The 21,972-nt window shown below is 38.9% G+C and overlaps 1 protein-coding gene across 6 annotated transcripts in view; it reads right to left on the bottom strand.

The window, feature by feature from the left end:
• Window positions 1–965: 965 nt before the first annotated feature.
• LOC121876392 (cyclin-dependent kinase 9-like) overlaps window positions 966–21,972 on the bottom strand; it is a 56,286-nt gene continuing 35,279 nt past the window's right edge. For all 6 annotated transcript variants that reach the window (XM_042381465.1, XM_042381466.1, XM_042381467.1 and 3 more), the window contains 5 exons: window positions 18,270–18,433; window positions 17,092–17,230; window positions 16,085–16,255; window positions 10,060–10,197; window positions 966–9,342 (listed from right to left, as the gene is read on the bottom strand). In XM_042381465.1, coding sequence (XP_042237399.1) covers window positions 9,232–9,342; window positions 10,060–10,197; window positions 16,085–16,255; window positions 17,092–17,230; window positions 18,270–18,433 — 723 coding nt within the window. In that variant the 3' untranslated portion in view covers window positions 966–9,231. The remainder of the gene's footprint in view (window positions 9,343–10,059; window positions 10,198–16,084; window positions 16,256–17,091; window positions 17,231–18,269; window positions 18,434–21,972) is intronic.

The following is a 21,972-nucleotide window of genomic DNA, read 5'->3' as shown; positions in this document are numbered from 1 at the left end:
TGTCTCTAATGCCATTTCAGTTGCAAAGTCAAATAGAAAATATTTTGGAGAATGGTTCACATTTTGATGACGTTTGCAGAGTACAGTACATGTTAAGACTAGTACAAGCAGAAGCAGCATCATATCCTGAGTTGTTATTGTGAGAAATATTTTAGATGAATTGGTAATCATGGTCAACAAAGATGATGCTGGACTTGAGTGAATCTAGAATACAGTATTAAAAATAATGTTCAGTGATGATAATAATTGAAAACAAAAGTTAGGACCAAAACAATGTGTCCTGGATGCCTTAGTGAACAGGAATAAGTTGGATGTATAACGTGTAAAAAGACTACTCTACATAAAAAAGTATCTAATCTAACTCTTTTGTAATGATGTGAAACAAATTTGAGAAATACAGCTGTACAGATATCTTCATACAATATGTGCCTTCAGACAGGCCGGATTGCTGGTGTGTTGTACGCTTTCATGTGCATAGAACTGATTACTCTTATCATAATAATAATAACTTTTAGCCTCAGGGTTGCTAACTGGCAAAATTTTAAAGACAGTTTAAAAGAAGTTTATCATTCAGATCTGATACAATGATAAGACAGGATAAAAGTGAGGAAAAGATGTGTTGAGTTAAGGAATAATTTGAAAGCCAAATGGAAGAAACAATGTACAAGTGGTAGAACTGTACAGTAGACCCAAAGTTAAGAGAGGGAGAGGCAAACCAGAGACAAATATGACTTAATTTATCTTTAATTACAATTAAAGAGGTTAAAAATATTGTTTGTCAAATAAATTTAAGATGACGACTGGAAACAGCAAATTGGAAAGTGTAAGAAAGCAGAAGAGATATTAAAGATATAAACTCAATGACATATCAACTTTGTGATGTAAAGGAAGATACAGTGCAGGCAAATGTGAAATTGATGCCTGTTATTCTATTCACCATGATTTTAGGATATAAATGAACTTAATTTCATTACTGATCTGTTTTATTTATTAAAATAATTGTATTAGTTTGTACTATCCTTATACTTTCACTACTAGTTTCTTTGTAAGTTTTATGTCAATTCTGTCATCCCATGTAGAGGAGACTGAACTATTATACTGCTTGGAGTTACCCAGTCTTATTTCTTCATCCAACACAATAGTATGGATAACTATGTGATTTATGTGTGATGATGAATTGAATCAACATATCTGATCAAAATTCTAGATGATCACAAATTATACTAAATTAATTATAAGACAGTGTCAATAACAAGCGATCCCCAAATTTGCTAACCCATACCACAGAGGGTCATTCATTCCTCTAGAGCAGTGGTCCCTAACCTGTAGTTCATGACATATTATGGAGCCCACAAAGGTTTATTAGTAAATTGTGAATTATTTTGGATTCTTTGTAAGAGTCAAATTAAAGAAAATACATAATAACTTGATACAACTGTCGTGTACAAGGTGTGTGTATTTACCCCAGACCGGGCCCAGAGAGAGAGCCAGCCTTCTCACTGGAGTAAATACACACGTCCTGTCCAAAAGTAAATGTATAAAATATGAAAGTGGTAACATTGTGAAACTGCAAATGACTGTACATATACCAAATGAGATTTTTGTTTTCTTGAATGTAGATCCAAAGTTTTGGTGCCCTCCACAATATTTACAATGATAAATGTGGCCCAGAGCCCACAAGAGGTTGGGGGACCACTGCTCTACAGGAATAGTTGGCTCACATTTCCAATTAATACAGTATAATATTGCACCAACTCCTGAACCCCTCTTATATCCTTCACTTATCTCTATTAGGTCCTCCCACTTGGTACTTTTTCCAGGTCCTCCCACTTGGTACTTTTTCCTTTAGTCATTTTTTTTCTTTCAATTTTTGGTGTTCCTTGATCTCATGTATACTTGCTAAGACATATTTGTTTCTATTATCTTTACTCCACACAGAATTCCCATATCCTTGGCTTATAGTACATGTGTAGTGCAAAAAGTGACATCTTTGCCAACACAGTGATTTGAAAGTGGTAAACCAACAGGCCGACTTCTTCAACAATGTTTTTATAATGGTTCTTGAACTTTCAACATCCAAGGTTGTATACTATAGTTGGAAACCAAAAAGCTTATGAACTGCTTAAGATGTAATGCTGAGCTCTGAATCTGGGTAAAGCAAAACTACACAGATATACTGTACTTAAAGATAAATCCAAGTGCAAGAACTTAGGTTACCTCACATTCTCTCACATACTCTTGCATTTTGTAGACATAAATGGAAATGCACAACAAAATGGGAAGGATGGATGATATTTTAATGGAGTAAAGATGCAGATTAATATGATGAAGAAGTTTAGTTTGAGTCTATAAACAACCAGTCAGCAAGAGGAGATGGTGGTGAAGACGTATTGGTTCAAATTATTGTGCCATTAAGGAAACATAAAGGATCTATTGTCGCTAACCCTTTGCCAACATATTCCGTAACAGACGCAGTATAAACCAAACATTTCATGCAACTGATGCATTATATGTTTCACAGGCCCAATTTATCATTTATTTATTTTATTTGCTTTTATTTCTTTGCTGAGCCTTCTGACAACTGTCCTGAAGCAGTGTAGGCCTCTTGCCCACTAGTAGTGGCTGGACCATTGATCAGAAGAGACATAACACACCTGTTCGTATGTAGTGCTCAATGCAGGAGGAAATTGACACCATTATACAGGTATTTGATTTGTGAGACAATAATGACCTTCCCATGCATAGTGAAAGTAATATAAAAGAGGATGACAAACTGTCTAGTAAATTTTAAAGGAATTTGAATGACAAGGATTAAGAATGTACTTGGGTAGCTTCCATGAGCCACGTCTCCACTCGTGTGGTTTTGACATGGGATTGGAGTGAATCATTGTTTGTGGTAAGATTCAAACGTTCTTAATTTTTTTTTTTTTTTCAATATTCACTCGTCCAGTGAGTAACATCATGAGCTGCCACCACTGCCTTCAAAAGGTTAAAAGAGTATATTAAATGTAAACATGATAATTATTAAGAAGGAAATGCCCAATAAAAACATTTGACTCGGAATATTATGAATTTTCATGCCAAATTTCATTCTCTAGTTCTGTGGTATCATCTCAGAGCCCTCGTGAAGGAGCTAGTGCGGCTACCAAACCAACTTTTAGTGCCAGTCAAGGGTGGTTCCAGAATTTTAAGAAAATATTCTCTCTCCATAATGTGAAACCGACTAGGGAGGCAGCATCAGCTGACCACACAGCCGCAGATGCATTTCCTGCAAAGTTAAAGAAAATAATAGAAGAGAAAGGCTATAGACCAGAGCAAGTGTTTAATGCCAATAAATCCAGTCTATATTGGAAAAAGATGCCTGGTAAAACGTACATAAACAAGCAGGAGAGGCGTGCCCCTGGATTCAAGGCAGCCAAGGACAGAGTAACGATCATCTTGTGGCAACGCGGCCGGCCACATGATCAAACCTGCTTTGCTTTACCTCTCAGCAAACCCTAGGGCTTTAAAGGTTAAAAAAACAAGAACCCTTTGCCAGTTTTTGGCAGTCCAACAAAAAAGCATTGATAACTATGCAAGCATTCCTGGATTGGTTCCATAAATGCTTCATCCCGGAAGTGGAAAAGTACCTGGCTTCCAAGAAGACGGAATTCAAGGTGTTATTATTGATAGATAATGTACCAGGCCACCCAAAAAGTTTGCAGTTTAGACATTCAGGTGTAGAGGTGGTGTTCCTACCCCCTAAAACCACTGCTCTTATTCAGCCTCGCAATCAGAGTGTAATACGCACCTCCAAGGCATATTACACCCGACGCTCTTTTGGTCATATCCATAATGACATGGACACAGACCCTGACCTTGATGTTAGCAAGTATTGGAAGGAATACGGCATCGAGGACTGCATTACCAACATCAGTGAAGCATTCAATAAACTCAAACCAGAGAGTGAATGCTTGTTGGCAAACCTTATGGCCTGAGTGTGTGAATAACTTCCAGGGATTTCTGTCCATAGTAAAGGATGTGAATGACATTGTGAGTGTTGCACGTCAATTTGGTGGTGAGGGATTTGTGGACGTGGCTGCTGAAGACGTGGAAGAGCTGATTGATGGGCATGAAGAGGAACTGACAAAAGAGGATTTGGAAGAGTTGGTAATAAGTGTTGAGGAAGATGAAGAGGAAGAAATGAATTGCAACAAGAAGGTTGGGGCTTGAACAACTTTGGTGAACTATTTCGACATGTGAAGGTGGTAACTGATTTCATTGACCACGACCCTTCCAGGGAACGGAGCCTAAAGATGGCCCGAGGAATCAACCAGGTATTGTTTCCCTACCAAGAAATGTTTAAAGACCTCAAAGCCAAGAGGAAACAACTACTGTACCAATCACGATGTTTTTCAAGAAAGAACCAGCCGCTCGCCCAGCTGATTCGTCTCCCTCCCTCACTCAGTCAGCTGCTACCGCTGCTGCTCCACCCTCCTCCTCACCACCCGCCTCCCAGCCACACGCCGCCTCCCAGCCACACGCCACCTCCCAGCCGCCCACCTCCCCACCAACCACCACTGCATCACCCTCTTCGAACTGATCCTGATGATACCACCTGTGCTTCAGTAACCAGATGACTCCCTATGTACAGTACACTACTTTATCAAGCTCCAAACTTCCACATAACAGTGTAAATAGTATTAGTGACTTAAGTTTCTCATGCACAGTACAGTATAGGTATACAGTTGTGCAATAAGGTAGTATAAGTTGCTATTCGTGGTTTTGCCAATTCACGCCATTCCTTGAAACCTAACACTCGTGAATAGCAAGGGTTTACTGTACCGTATGTTCATGCTATACAGTGCTGCAAGATCCAGATTGTTTTGCTTCTTTAATGTTTCTGTTAGACTTTCAGAAAATTATAATCATTGCTACCTAATGTACTGAAGATGTTGTCATCATTTAAGGAAACAGTTTCTATGAGATGATAATTACCAATAACATACTATACGTGTGAATAAATCAACTGAACATGCATACCACCACCAAACAGCTAAAATTATATATAAAAATCCACATCACAGTCTGCTAGAAAAAGGATAACTGTATATGTGTGCACAACTCAAACATTACATACCTCACCAAATCAGGGATTCTAAAAGTAAATGACAACCCAAATGCTGCAAAACTGATGGACCTAAAAGCAAGCAAGAACAAAATTTCATTATATGACTAGCCAGTGCACAACTGGAAATCATGAAGATTTATAAGAAGTGGGGATTAAGGTGATTATCTTGCATATTTCCAGAGATGTTGCATGAAAAAGCATAGTACGTAAACAACTAACAGGGCAGCCAACAACACCTGCACAGTCCTGAAGGGCAAGTGGTAAAAAAGCAATATGGCATCAGAGAGATCATGACGATGATAATAATGTATATTAACTTTAACATGCATTTTAAAGCTTTATGAAGAGCACTTCATTCCTATAAGTCCAAAGTCCACTGTACTGATTTTTTCTTTTCTTTAAATATTTGGCCCACCTAAATGGGAACAACTTTAACCAAAGTAAAAAAAACAAAACAAAAACATCCCTTGCTGACACCAACAGGGGTATAAAAGAGAAAATGTAAAGAACAAGAAAATAATTTTAAATATACCGTAAAAATGGAGTGCAGTACTGTATGCCTAACTAGGTAAAAAAAAATAACCAAACAGAGGGCCAGATATACAGTACTCAAACACTAATGCCCCATGCTGATTTTACAAGAGGGCATAAAAGGAATTGGTCTTCTCAATACAGATGTCACAGCTATCTATGTAAAGATATATAACAAATACAGTTATATATAAAGTTTGTTTAAGAAAAAAAAAGAAACAATCAACTCAACACATTCGTCGTCTTCACCATTTCCACATTAAATTTATAAAGTTAGCCCACAATATATTTCTCTTACTCCTCTCTCACTATTGTGTTGGGTGGATCAAGTTGTACAGTACTGAAGCCTTATAAGGGGGTCAACAGTGAGCTCTACAAGTCAAAGAAAGGAGCTAAGAAAACAAGTAGGAGCACACAAGAGAGAACCGTAATACCTCTATTAATAAATCATCTGGGAATGATTCTTCACAATAACAAAGTCCGAAAAAAAAAATAAAGTGTTTCAAAAGATCTAAATTATTGTTTGTATTGTGATCATACTCCAGTGGGATTTGTTTACAACTTTACATCATCAACCAATCAGCACCGGTAAAGAGTTAAAAAATCTCCATTTATAGACCTATTGTATACCTGTTCACTGTTCGAAGTTTGTGCTCAAATTTCACATTCTGTCATTATTAGTTAGTCAGGGTAAAAAGATTTTTAGGGAATGCTCTGGAATGTACCAAAAGTTGTGTCAAGTGTGGTCATAAAGGAGCTCACATTCGGTGGTGTTGCAGCATTCAATGTCATTGTGGCTTCTTTACCTTGAGGCTGTGACCTTTAGCATGAGAGCACCATTAAATTTGTTTTTTATTTAATTTCTTAGAGAACCATTGACTATTTTTAATATATTTCATTAACTATATCTTTAACGGTTTAATATCTAACACACACAATCTATCAGCTGATGAAAATAAACAATTTCCCCCATCCTCAATAGATGGTAGGACAAGCAGGAGCACCACCAGCTAGTGATCACGTATGATCCATGACACCCAAGTTCTATTGCTTCATCAGTCATCTTGAGTATGAACAAGGATTCTATACTGTACTACTATATAAAGATAGCTCACTTCAATGGGCGATCCTGTCACAGGCTACAGTTGAAGAATTCTACCAGCTAGTCTAGCGATGAAAAAAGCTACGCAAATATTATTTGGTAAAAAAAAAAAAAAAAGATGAGAAAGCAAGGAAATTAAAAATTAAAAAGTATGAACATACAAAGGTTGAAACAGGGAAAAAAAAGAAGATTAGAGAGTATGAAGGGAGCCCGAGAATGTATGGCATTTCATCTTGAGGTTCTTGCAGTATGAATATGATCAAATAAATACTGCATTGTTGCAATATGAAACACTCATTTCATAGCTTTTTAGCTTTGGTAAGAACAATTTCAATACTGTATATTGTAAGCAACACATTGTATTTACAACATTGGACTGTATCAATATTAGTACTGCTTCAGCATTTCACTAGAGCAAGCTGAGAAAGTCTAAACAGAGATAAATATTTATATACGTATCAAAATTCCACTTGGGTTGCATTTCACTGGACTGTAATTGCAATATATTGTCCAAATATTAAAAAATTTCCTTCATAAATACATGGTACAGTATTTCAAAAACTAATAATAAAAATTGGAGGGCTATTTCTCATCATGTTAAGCATAATTAATTACAAGACATACTGTAAAGAAATGTGCTGGTAAGGTTATACAGGTATCCCTCGATATAAGAACGTTCACGATACTAAAATTCGCTTATATGAAGTTCCTAAATTACCACTTCTTTTAAGTGTTACAAGCACTTCCCCGCTCAAGCACTTCCCCCGCTTACACAAATTTGGGTCCGGCAACAAATCAAATCATGTGCCCCCGGGAATCAGCTGAGATGGCCACATCCCCCTAGTGCTATCCCTACCAGGCTGAGGTAGGAGTTAGTTATGTTATGGTTATTTTTCAACTCGTAATTTCAGGTATATAAACATAACTTTCTTATTCTTTTAATTCAGTTACATGCACACACAATCCTACATACAGAATGTGCAAAAGAAATAATAAAAAATAGTTATCATACGGTCAAAAACATTAATGGAATAAACATTTCTTCATGCACCAGCGAGAGTTAGCAGGATGAACTGAGGGGGTTATGTTATGAATATTTTTCAACTCGTAGTTTTGGATAGACAAACTTAACTTTCTTCACTTTTTTTTACTAAGTTACATGAACACACAATCCTACATATATAATGTACAAAAATAAATAAAAAAAATAGTTATCAAAAACAAAAATGGAATAAACATTTCTTTGTGTGTGAGAGCAGGAGGGGCAGCATTGCTAAAGGTCGGCAGAAGTGTTGCTATGGCGTTGCTTGAGGGTGGCCATGCGCCTATGCAAATGGCGCCTGTGTTGAACTTTCGTTTAGCTTTTCTTTAATAATTTTAGCTGCATATTTTCATCTTGATAGTATTTTATTGATGTTTTAATGTGTTAGGTAGTAAATTACATTAGTTGTGTACAATTTACCATTAGTTAGGTAGTAAATTACATTAGTTGTGTACAATTTACCATTAGTTACCGTAGGTAGTTTTTCTTGTTTGTGACCCAATTTTGTGTTTTTAGGATATGATACTGGGATATTTTTGTCAATGGGGAGCTGAACTCTATTTTTCCCATTTCCTCTGTTATTCAATTTAAGAAAATTACTTTATTTATTTTTTTTTTTTTGAGGGAGAAATAACCCATTCATATTTCGAGGGATACCTGTACAAGAAAATTTACGAGCAGATGCAATAACGCCTTGCACCAAAATGCTATCATTTGGTGCACTATGAGTTATGTAGAGACAAAGAAGAATATATTTCAATAATTAAGAACATTACAATTGTCATAAAAAAGCATCATGCTATTAACATTCCTTAATGCTTCTACCAACATCACAAGCTGAAATATTACTTTATACAGATACTATCAGAAAAATACATTAGCTCTTCCACTTCTATTCTATATCATCACAAGTATCATGACCTTGATTGTACAGTGTCAATTTTTTAATTCCAGTCCATATGAATATTTCATTCTTATTGAGATTTCTAGGCAGTATTCATATTACTGATGAAGGCTAGTGGATGTCATTTAAATGTACAGTACGTTGAAAAAAGGCTTGATAAAAAACAGCCTCCAATGACCAATGGTGATAGTTCAAGTTACTATTAACCCATCTTAACCACCTAACTGGGTATTAATCATACAGCTATACATCATTCACCTTAAAAACATAAAAACCTGAGAGCCAAAGAATACAAGTTTCAATTACATACAAATTTTTTCCAACAAATTAAAAAACAAAACAAAACAATTAATTTATATACTGTACATATATTTGGCATTTATATGTACCCTTTTATCAAAATAAAAATATGATTTTGCCAGAAGGATAATTATGCACTTCATCTAAAATCAACATTACTACCTGCCCATAAACCACAAATGTATTATAAAGAAAATAACATTAATACTCTATTTAACCTAATTTAAAAGCTCACTCTCTCCTTAATATACTCGTTCTTGATAAGAGGACACAGTGTCTGCTTGCCGAGGCTGAATCACTGGTCGGTTAGATGCACCCGGTCTTCTTGCCGGGGCTAAATATTCGAACATACTCTGTAAGAAGAAAAATTTGGCCTTTACAAAGAGTGTTTTAAGGGAAGAACAACACGGATTAAAAAAATGGAATATGTGTATGGATCACGTGTTTGTGTTAAGAAGTATGAGTCAATATTATCTAAGATACGGAAGACATTAATTGTGGTATTTATGATCAAGGAAAACTTGATAGTACTGCACTGTAATGTATGAGACAACTGGTTTATTTAATATATCTATGGATGGGAAAGTCTGGTAGCCAAGAGAGGTTTGACTGATAGGGATATGGGGTGCCAGCGGTAGGTAAATCACTTGCTATTTACAGGCGACACTCCAAGGGTGTTGGCTTCACAAAGGAAGAAAGAAAGAAAGAAAGGAAGACTTTCATTCTATTTCCTTTTCTCTCCTCAGAAGGAGAGTGTAGTGAACTGGTCTGTGAGATACACAAACATGACACCTAAGGTTGTACTTCTTTTGACTCACAAGGGGATGGGAGATTATTTTCGAATTCAGCAAAACTTTGTGTACTATTTTGGGTTTTGGAACACAACCCATGATTTCCAAAAGACATTGCTGAATTAAACTCAGTGACATTTTATAATCCATATGGTGACCTTCATCAGTTTTCTTAAACTATAGATCTGTTATGTTCACAAAGATTTAAGGACTGTACAGTATACCTGTACTGTATACATATTTGAAAAACACAAAAGTAGCATTATGTGTAATAATTACCTGAGTGTGTTGTGACAACATCTTTGACAGATCACCAGGCATAGGGTCTGTCCAGAAGAAATCATGGTCCAGAGCAGAAGTGGAATCTGTTCTCTTAAGTGGATCTAAGGTGAGGAGTCTGTCTAGCAAATCTAAAGCCTGCCAGAAGAAAGGTCAAATGTTAATGGCACATACATGTACTCAACAACACAGACTTGAGTCAATCTACTTGCCTATTTTATATGTACATATTCAAATTAGTTAAAAAGTTCACTTAATATCTAGCTTCCAATATCTTTCATATTCAATTAATCTCCTACTGGTGGTGTACATACTTTGGAGTCTGTGATATGATATATTATGTCACTTACAAAAACGAAGCCTTGGAAGAAAGACACAATGAAAGGAGGAGGCGGTGGCGGGGAGGGAGTACAGTAGTAGGGGAACAGAGGGAGAGGTAGGGGAAGGATGACGAAAAATGAAAAGGTATTATGATAAGAAGCCTGAAAAGGGGAGAGAAGTGAGAGTAAACAGAAGGTGGTAGGTAATGTTTTTGGAAAAGGATCTGGGTAAGTTTGTCAATCAGATAAGGATAATTAAATACCAGCAGTGATAAAGATGCACCTACAGTATCACTTATCATATTTCAGGAAATTAGTATAATTTGCTTAGCTATGTTCTCGCTTGGTAATTAACTCGTCCTTCTATACAGTTTGAGAGTATGTAAGACAAACATATGGTATAGTTAACATGCCATTGATATTATTGTACGATAGTTTTTTTAGTTTATGACAGGTAAGGGCAACCTTTCCTCAGTCATGGGCCGCATTTCGATTCAGGTATTTTTTTGCGGGCCAACCCAGCGAAATTTATATCCTACCAGACCCAAAACAGAGGCGGATCCAAGAATCTCAAAAAGGGGGGTCCAAAAAGTTGTGGGTGGAGAAACCAACCCCCTTACTCAAAGAATTTGTAATTCAACTGTAAACAGAGGTGTGATAGAACTGTTGCAGTCAGAGAAGTGTTTCATGTCTCGCCTGTTCCGTCCCCAAGAAAGGCAGTGACAAATTGAGGTGGATTTTAAATCTTTCCGTCCTGAACAGCAGTTAATTAAAAAATAAAAAATAAATGAATAAATAATAAAAAATTCAAGGTGCTCACTTATGATCATCTGAAGCATCTACTTCTGCCCAATGCTTGGATCTCAAAAGTGGTTCTCGAAGATGTCTATTATCACGTGCCTGTTGCTCCCAGGTACAGAAAGTTTCTAGTGTTCACAGTGGGGGATGTAAGTAATCAATTAACAGTGATGCCATATAGCCCCGAAGTTTTTTAAATCTGACATAAATCTTAGGCATTTTGAGGCCATTTTGAGGCCATTTTGAAGCCATGTGCATTTGATATTAAGAGATATTCTGAGGTCAATAGTAATTACTTTTTACTTTAAAATAAATGCCTGAGTCCAATACTACAGGCTTTAAGGCTGCAAAGGATCGTATGACAGTGCTCTTGGGTGGCACTGCTAGTGGAGACTTAAAACTGAGGCCTGTGGTGGTGTATCACTCTGCCAACCCGCGAGCTTTAAAAGGTTACCCAAAGTCTACTTTAGGTCAAGCAAAAAAGGTTGGATGACGGAGAAAATCTTTTCTGACCTTCTTGTGGATGTTTTTTAAAATATTTTTAAAAGTTATTGCAAGAAGAATATAAATTTTAAGATTCTCCTTATTTTAGATAATGCATCAAGCCGCCCTCCCACCATTGCTGAGCTTTCTGACATTATCAAAGTGCTCTTTCTACCTCTGAATACAACATCTCTCCTTCAACCAATGGACCAAGGTGTAATAGCATCTTTCAAAGCCTATTATTTAAGGCGCACATTGAAGAACCTGATTGCAGCTACTGAGGAGGGGTGTGATAAGGCCAGTGTTCTTCAGCAGCTACTGAGGAGGGGTATGATAAGGCCAGTGTTCTTCAGCAGCTACTGAGGAGGGGTGTGATAAGGCCAGTGTTCTTCAGCAGCTACTGAGGAGGGGTATGATAAGGCCAGTGTTCTTCAGCAGCTACTGAGGAGGGGTGTGATAAGGCCAGTGTTCTTCAGCAGCTACTGAGGAGGGGTGTGATAAGGCCAGTGTTCTTCAGCAGCTACTGAGGAGGGGTGTGATAAGGCCAGTGTTCTTCCAGCAGCTACTGAGGAGGGGTGTGATAGGCCAGTGTTCTTCAGCAGCTACTGAGGAAGTGTGATAAGGCCAGTGTTCTTCAGCAGCTACTGAGAGGGGGTGTGATAAGGCCAGTGTTCTTCAGCAGCTACTGAGGAGGGGGTGATAAGGCCAGTGTTCTTCAGCAGCTACTGAGGAGGGGTGTGATAAGGCCAGTGTTCTTCAGCAGCTACTGAGGAGGGTGTGATAAGGCCAGTGTTCTTCAGCAGCTACTGAGGAGGGGTGTGAGTACAGGAGCCAAAGTGTTCTTCAGCAGCTACTGAGGAGGGGTGTGATAAGGCCAGTGTTCTTCAGCAGCTACTGAGGTGTGATAAGGCCAGTGTTCTTCAGCAGCTACTGAGAGGTGTGATAAGGCCAGTGTTCTTCAGCAGCTACTGAGGAGGGGTGAGGCCAGTGTTCTTCAGCAGTGAGGAGGGGGTGATAAGGCCAGTGTTCTTCAGCAGCTACTGAGGAGGGGGTGTGATAAGGCCAGTGTTCTTCAGCAGCTACTGAGGAGGGGTGTGATAAGGCCAGTGTTCTTCAGCAGCTACTGAGGAGGGTATGATAAGGCCAGTGTTCTTCAGCAGCTACTGAGGAGGGGTGTGATAAGGCCAGTGTTCTTCAGCAGCTACTGAGGAGGGTGTGATAAGGCCAGTGTTCTTCAGCAGCTACTGAGGAGGGTGTGATAAGGCCAGTGTTCTTCCAGCAGCTACTGAGGAGGGGTGTGATAGGCCAGTGTTCTTCAGCAGCTACTGAGGAGGGGTGTGATAAGGCCAGTCTTCAGCAGCTACTGAGGAGGGGTGGATAAGGCCAGTGTTCTTCAGCAGCTACTGAGGAGGGGTGTGATAAGGCCAGTGTTCTTCAGCAGCTACTGAGGAGGGGTGTGATAAGGCCAGTGTTCTTCAGCAGCTACTGAGGAGGGGTGTGATAAGGCCAGTGTTCTTCAACAGCTACTGAGGAGGGGGGTGTGATAAGGCCAGTGTTCTTCAGCAGCTACTGAGGAGGGGTGTGATAAGGCCAGTGTTCTTCAGCAGCTACTGAGGAGGTGTGATAAGGCCAGTGTTCTTCAGCAGCTACTGAGGAGGGGTGTGATAAGGCCAGTGTTCTTCAGCAGCTACTGAGGAGGGGTGTGATAAGGCCAGTGTTCTTCAGCAGCTACTGAGGAGGGGTGTGATAAGGCCAGTGTTCTTCAGCAGCTACTGAGGAGGGGTGTGATAAGGCCAGTGTTCTTCAGCAGCTACTGAGGAGGGGTGATAAGGCCAGTGTTCTTCAGCAGCTACTGAGGAGGGGTGTGAAGGGCCAGTGTTCTTCTAGCAGCTACTGAGGAGGGGTGTGATAAGGCCAGTGTTCTTCAGCAGCTACTGAGGAGGGAGAGTGTGCTAAGGAGGTGTGATAAGGCCAGTGTTCTTCTGCAGCTACTGAGGAGGGTGTGATAAGGCCAGTGTTCTTCAGCAGCTACTGAGGAGGGTGTGATAAGGCCAGTGTTCTTCAGCAGCTACTGAGGAGGGTGTGATAAGGCCAGTGTTCTTCAACAGCTACTGAGGAGGTGTGATAAGGCCAGGTTCTTCAGCAGCTACTGGGAGGGGGTGATAAGGCCAGTGTTCTTCAGCAGCTACTGAGGAGGGGTGTGATAAGGCCAGTGTTCTTCAACAGCTACTGAGGAGGGGTGTGATAAGGCCAGGCCAGTGTTCTTCAGCAGCTACTGAGGAGGGTGTGATAAGGCCAGTGTTCTGCAGCTACTGAGGAGGTGGGGCCAGTGTTCTTAGCTACTGAGGAGGGTGTGTGGCCAGCCAGTGTTCTGTCATGGCTACTGAGGAGGGGTGTGATAAGGCCAGTGTTCTTCAGCAGCTACTGAGGAGGGTGTGATAAGGCCAGTGTTCTTCAGCAGCTACTGAGGAGGGGTGTGATAAGGCCATGTTCTTCAGCAGCTACTGAGAGGGGTGTGATAAGGCAGTGTTCTTCAGCAGCTACTGAGGAGGGGTGATAAGGCCAGTGTTCTTCAGCAGCTACTGAGGAGGGGTGTGATAAGGCCAGTGTTCTTCAGCAGCTACTGAGGAGGGGTGTGATAAGGCCAGTGTTCTTCAGCAGCTACTGAGGAGGGGTGTGATAAGGCCAGTGTTCTTCAGCAGCTACTGAGGAGGGGTGTGATAAGGCCAGTGTTCTTCAGCAGCTACTGAGGAGGGGTATGATAAGGCCAGTGTTCTTCAGCAGCTACTGAGGAGGGGTGTGATAAGGCCAGTGTTCTTCAGCAGCTACTGAGGAGGGGTGTGATAAGGCCAGTGTTCTTCAGCAGCTACTGAGGAGGGGTGTGATAAGGCCAGTGTTCTTCAGCAGCTACTGAGGAGGGGTATGATAAGGCCAGTGTTCTTCAATTTTGGAAGTTTTAATATCAAGAATGCAATTGACATTGTGGAGGCCTGGGGTGATGTCAGTAAGGACTGCTTGAGTGGAGTTTGGCAGAGGCTTCTCCAAGATTTCACTCATGATTTTATAGGCTTTGATTCATCATAGGAGCTTCCCAAAATAAAAGAAAATTGTGTTGCTCTTGCAAAGCAAGTTGGCTTTGAAGAAGTGGAGAGTGACGATGTTGAGGACCTGCTTGAGTCCCACTGTGAAGACCTCTCTACAGCTGATCTACAACAACTTGTTGCTGCTGGGGAAATAGAAGATGGAGAAGATGATGAAGTCCAGGATGCAAAACCACAAGAGCTTACCACTTCTCTTTTGTCTTCTATCCTGAGGGAAGTTGAGAAGCAGTTGCAGCTCTTGGAAGATAACGACTATAATGCAGAACAGAGCAAGATTGCAGTTCGTGGTGTAAGATCTTACTTGGCACCTTATGAACAGCTTCTTTATGAAAGAAGAAAAATGGCAAAGCAGCAAACATTAGATGTCTTTTTTAAGGCAGCTCCCAAGAAACAGTCTGAAGACACTGAACCACAGCCATCCACTTCTGGAATTAAAAGTTTTTTTTCGTCCAAACCCTGTAGCCACAACTGCACCTGATGATGATGATGATGACAACTCTCAGCCCCCGTCTGCATGACTCGTCAACCTCAAAATTACCCTTCTCCTTCATCAAGTTATCTTCATATTTTTTCAAGGTAAAGTGTTACATTTACTGTATTATTTCATTATTACAAATTAATCTAACATTTACTTAGACTGTGCTATCCTTTGTTTTGTTTTGTTTTTGTTTTTTTTACGGGAATTAGCCCACCCGGGCACAGGTCAAACGACCCACAACGGAGCCTGGGGGGCGAAAAAAAAAAGAACGGAAAGAAATTGTAAATATAGAAAAAAAAGGTTATACTGTATTAATATACACCACGAAGATGCCGGCTAACTACTATATTGGATTCAATTTTGAGTAATCTGCACCAAACCCTATTTTCTCCATAAGCCCTGTTATTTCTATTGTGCGAATTTATATTGGCAAGGCTTCACAAGAACACATCTATCGCGTTGTAGCAGAAATGACTGTACAAGCTCAGCAAGTTACAATGCAGAATGAATATAAGGTAATATTTTTACACACACAAGTTGGTAGACCAATGGAATGTCTGTGGAATCAAGAACAAAACTAGTTGGTTTCAAAATAGCCCTTGATAAACTTACCAAGAACAATGGAGGGATCCTACACAGGCCACTGGCCTCCTTCCCTTAAGTAAATAAGGGTGAGTTACTATGCTGTAAAGTTAGGATAAAGTGCCAAACAATGGCATTCCTGCCAACTTGCCAACCAGTTCACAAATTATGTAAACTAATTTTTTGAATATATAGATTCACACATAGCTGACAATTATTTTAGTTCCATCAAATAAACTTGATTTAGTTTGGAGTCTAAATACCTGATTATCTCTGACGTAGTGTTTGAGTCTCTCACACACCCGTCGCTGTTGTCCTTTAACCAATTCCATTTTGTTGTACAGGTCATAATTTTCTACAGAAGGCCAAACATCTGGTGTAATAGAGCCACAAAGCTTAGTGATGAGGGCTAATTGATGCTGTTCGGTACTCCCCTGTTAAAATGAAAAGAAAAAATCTGAATTTTGTTTTGCAAATGACATCAAACTTAAATATGTATTAAAATCACAAAATGGTGGATTGAGCATCTCTGTACAGCCAGCAATGCTAAGGAAGTTGAATAATAAAGAGTCAAGGATCAAACCGTGTTTACACATGACACCACATGCCAGCTATCAACAGGGAAGGAGGTAGAAATAAGCTCCAGATGCTATTCTGCATGGACATTTGTTCCAATATTTTGCTCTTATTGGAATCATAATGAAAAGAACATTATATGACCAGTGTTGTATGTGGTGAACTTGTTATGGAATTAAAAAAGGTATTGCACAAAATATATTTTAAATATTGCTATGTTGAAGAATTGTAATTTTGACTAACTGCTATTTTTTTTTTAATTTTCAAAGAATTTACCAGTTTAGGATACCGGTATTGACAAATGTAATACAATCTGCAATGTAAAAATAATGATTTGTGAAGCATCCTGACTCATCACACTCCTAACACTTAGAGCAAATAATAATCTAGAATTTCCTACACGAACAATGATGTCACAGGGAGTGAGTCTCAAGACACTATTTTCTAAAAGTGAGAAGCGACTGATGGTTATGGAACCAATTTTGTCCATAGCTCAGTGACTTTTCTATGGCAACACCCACATCAAATGAAGACCCTTGTTTAAGAAATGGATGGGTTCAGGTATGGCTGGAAAAGTAACCCACCACTATTCAGTATCCAAAGCAGGAAAAAGTATCAGGTATGGGGATTAATAAGTTCTATATATCAAGAAGCATCTACAGAACCTCTTCATAAAAATTAAAGCTGTCTTCACCTGTAGTATTGGTGTGCGGGTCCACATTTCAGCCATTATACAACCAGCACCCCACATATCAACTGGGGGACCATAGTTTCTTTCTCCTAAAAGAAGCTCTGGTGGGCGATACCATAGTGTAACAACACGATTTGTATATCTGTAAGTGAAAGAGAGAAGCAATATCAATAATTTTACTGACAATCTTTAAAAAAATTAAATAAAAATATTCTGAAGTAAAGCTCTATTTCTTTTATTTAAACATAAGCCTGAAAAAGAATAAAACTTTTTTATATTTTGTTGTTTTTTTTCGTAGCAGAACCCAAAGCCTGATGGCTCTTATGATGTAAGGTGACTTAATAAGGGGTATTAAAATTCCTAAAAAGAGCCCCCTAACGTCAGTCAGGAATAGTCTTTTAATCAAAACTAATATACTGACTGCACTTCCCTTCCCTTACATAACATTCCTGGGAACCTTGGGGTTAAACCCATAAGCTTGTCGACAGAAAAACTGTACATGAGTTGCCCAATCCACTGTGTCAGTTATAAAATTAGTAATGTCATCCATATCTAAAGATCACAAGACCAAGACAAAAGATAATTGTGGGTCCCATAAGCATGACTGCCCATGACAGTGTGGATACAGCACATTGTACAGTAAGCCTTCAGTATACTGTACAAGAAGACTGATACTCTGTAGTTGTATTTTCTGAAGGAAGCTTGACTGGTCAATTAGGTAATACAATACTCTCAACAAATTGGCACTTTGGAGACCCAGCAGCATGGCCCAAGTCTCAAGAACTCCAGATATTAAAAAGATAATTGTATGTGGCGTTAATTTTGCAGGAAGACCAATTAAGAAAAACATCAAAATAAGCTTGTGTAGCATCACAGTTTACAACCTAATGTATGTTCCAGCAATTTGACCATGCACTTCTAAAACCCTCAAACCTTGTTAACAAGAAGCATAAACCTTCTCTACAATGAAGATATCCTCATTATGCTGAGCAATGTACTGTATGTCTACCCTTCATAACTCACTGCAGCCTTTTTACGGAGAAATTATTGCTCTTCTAAATCTATTAAACATCTGATTATATCACAAATATAAATATTAAATTCAGGCAAATATATAACATCCTTTCATTCAACCAAAAACCTTTCAAAAGCACATAAACTTTAAAACTAGTAGTACAAACCTATTTGGTCCTTGTCTACTCGTACTAATTGCTCGAGCCAGACCAAAATCGGCTAATTTCAAAATTCCATTTTTTGTGATAAGAACATTTGAAGCTTTGAGATCTCGATGAAGGATCTTGTTGGAGTGTATGTAGTACAGCCCATTGAGCAACTGCTGCATGACCTAGGTTTAAAAGAAGATAAACATATGTGTTAATATAATTATTGTACCTAAATAATTATCTATTTCCTGCCTTTTTTGAGGTCATGCTGTACAAGCATACAGTACACTGTACCAAGATTTTAAATAAAAACCTTAACTGCAAAATCCATATTTTATGAAGCTGCTATTCTGGTGATAGCCAAGCGACCATAATAAGAGAGGAGTGAAACATACATGTTCAGTATTGTGAACCCTAAGAATGGATGCAAATTATACTTGCAACATTTTTTGTTGTGTGTGTGAAGCAAGGCAGGGTGACAAACAATGAGTACAGTAAACACTTGTTATTAAAAAGGGTTTACCATTGACAGTAAGCAAATGGAAGCTAGATCACGAGCCTCTGTGGAAGCACTGCAAGTCACCTCTACATGTCCACAATGTCTCCTCTCCATTGTTTGTGCTCATCAATTATCCACGACGCAGCATCTCGTGTTGTGCTCAAAACATAGGTGTTTTTTGTTGAAAATTACCCCTAAAAGACTTGCTAGTGCTAGTTATGCTAGTGCAGTGAAACATAAAAGGCAAAAGTCAGTGATGACCCTCACCAAGAAAGTTCAATTATCAGATAAGTTAAAGGAAAGAATGAGCGCCATCGCGGTTGACCGGTTGTTTGGTTTGAAAGAATCCAGCGTGGCACATTAAGAAGAATGAACAGGTGATTGATTCACGACTCTGCTGAACCGAGTGTTCCTGTGAGTGTTAAAGTGGAGCAGACTTCGTGATGAGAATATTGTGAAACCAAAAAATAACATTGAAATTTGGATTTAGGACCAGCACCAGAAAAACATGAGAATCACCAACAACATGATTCATGAGAAGGCTAAGAGACTCTTATGTCTATTTTCATGAATCAACTGCCTGACACACCCAGTACAGTACAACACATCAGTTGAGAGAGTGTGACACATGACCTAACTCCTGTGCACACAATTACAACAAGAACATCACATAGTACAATACAGTGATATCTCAGTCAGCCGGAACAATTGGTGCAGAGCACTTCCGGATTGAGAGATTTCCGAGTAACGAGACGACTCTCTCAAAGCCGGAAAAAATCCATCATCCCTTAATTTTCAGAAATTTTCCGGGCAACGAAAAAATGTTCTCGGAAGTTCCAGAAATTGCCCATTACATCATCTCTTGAACCCAGAAATATATCCCTCATCCCCGGAATTTTCCGGGTAACGGAAACTTTTTCGGAAATTACAGAAAATGACCATTACATCATCTCTCAAACCCGAAAAAAACTCCCCCATTCCTGGAATTTTCCGGGTATCTGAAAAAATTTCTCGGAATTTTCCGGAAAATGTGCCCCTCGGAAAATCATTCCCAAAGCTGGAATTTTTCAGAAATTTCCGGCTTTAGGAACGATTTTCTGAAAAATTTTTAATTCCAGCTATCGGAGAGTTCAGAGTTTGAGGGATTCAAGCTAACGGAGATATTACTGTACTGTAATGTGCTTATACTCGGACGTAAATCAATAAAATCTTCAATAATTGTTGTTTTTTTCTGTGCATATATTTGGTATTATTTATGTTTGATCTGATTTGATAAAATAATATATATACCTCATGTTTGTTTTTTATATAACATTTGTCTCTAAAAAGTATGAACACAAAATATTCCCCAGGAACTCGTCATTCATTTATAAAATTAAGCTGATGGGAAAATAAATATCAATTTATGTTGTTTCACCAACACAATGTGATCTAGAAACACAGCCATGATATAAACAGTAGTAGTTACAGATCCACAGTAAGACATATATATCTATGAGAAGATTCAAATAAGTAGATGCTTAATGGAGGACATCTGTAATCCCTCAGTACAGGTAGCACCGAATAAATCATTTTACCATAAAGATTAATTACAACTGCCCCCTTTTATCTCATCAAATTTTCAAGGGTACAGTCACGGTCAAAGTAATCATCGACCCCACCACCGAACCCTGCGCTTGGCCGGGTCCTTTCTGCACAGTAAGTGACATGGGGTGGAGAGAGGTAATAGTCGATTTGGAGGGAGAGCCGTTTTTTGGGAGGAGGGGGGGGGGTGGTGTGGAAGGGTGTTATGTGATGCAAGTTGCTCATCAGAGAGGGAGGGGATTGAAGAAAGAAGGGAAATTCATGAAAGAAGGAAGGGAAGGATGAATGTAATTATTTTTCTTCACTAAATTATCTTAGGTTTACATGCTTAAAAGAGTAATAGATGATGACCATTGCTATTTAATTACCAGTATTATAACATGTCATCCATTTCCTTATTTATATCTTTTTTTTCTGGTTGTGGTTCAGGATTTAGACAACGGTAATTAGATATTTATAATAATATGAGGAGAAATATTGAATACGAGGGAGGAAATTGCATTTATTTTTAATATTTACCAACACAGGTCATACAGAATCCTAATAGCCCGTCCAGTGTTCTCTTCACCTGTCAATCACGGTCTCCCCAGCCTAAAATTATATAATTTATAGGAATTAAGAGTTCAAATATGTTTTGTTAATAATACACACCCAAAATTATTCAGTTTCCCAAGTTACCAGACTCCTCCCAGCAGGTTAATCAATGTCTCACAGTGACCCCCAACCTCCTTTGCAATTTCTGTCACGTTGTAGCCAGACGCACTCAAACTGATAATTTGCCAGCGGCTCGCTTATCGACATTCTTTAGCATCCGTGTAGGGCTGGGTGTGGAGCAGTGGACAAACACCACTTCGCATTGATTTTCATAACTCTAATAAATATATTCCAGAGCGGACAAGTCATATTCTATCGAACAATTCATTATTAATTTTTTTTTTATCAATTAATAGTGATTTTTTTCAAGAACAGTAGTAGTGAAAGGTGGAAGTGATCAAGTAACAGCCTAGTTTAGTGTTACTGGTGGTGAACAAGGTCTAACACAAAGCAATGCCCCCTCCTCTCTTATGCTGTCATATCAGGGGCTTTCCCTCATGGAAGTCAGACACCTTATCAACCCTAATGACACATAACCCACCAAAAGTTCACTCACATGTCTCCCCAGACTCTCAAGTAAAGGCATAGATAATTAAGGGAAAGTTAACTACATACAACACAATTTGTGAGGGAATTACTACACCAAGTCAGGTCCTCATAACACCATCTGGTGTGAAGGAATTACTATGCCAAGTCAGGTCCTCATAACACCATCTGTGAGGGAATTACTATGCCAAGTCAGGTCCTCATAACCCATCTGTGAGGGAATTACTACACCAAGTCAGGTCCTCATAACCCATCTGTGAGGGAATTACTACACCAAGTCAGGTCCTCATAACACCATCTGTGAGGGAATTATTACACTACATGTTTGCTGTTCAACAACACCTCAGTGCACGCAACGTATGTGACCTCTACTGTAAACATCAATTTGTATGATCAATTATGTTCATCTTCCTTTCTGTAATAAACACATTTGTTAAACACCCCCCCCCCCCTCTTAATGCATGTAATAAGTCATTTCTGTTAACTTTATATTTTCAG

This window comes from Homarus americanus, unplaced genomic scaffold (genome assembly GCF_018991925.1).
Source record: "Homarus americanus isolate GMGI-L3 unplaced genomic scaffold, GMGI_Hamer_2.0 scaffold34921, whole genome shotgun sequence".
Classification (NCBI taxonomy): Eukaryota; Metazoa; Arthropoda; class Malacostraca; order Decapoda; family Nephropidae; genus Homarus; species Homarus americanus.
Note: the sequence above shows the minus strand (reverse complement) of the source record. Positions and strands in the feature narration are given on the sequence as shown.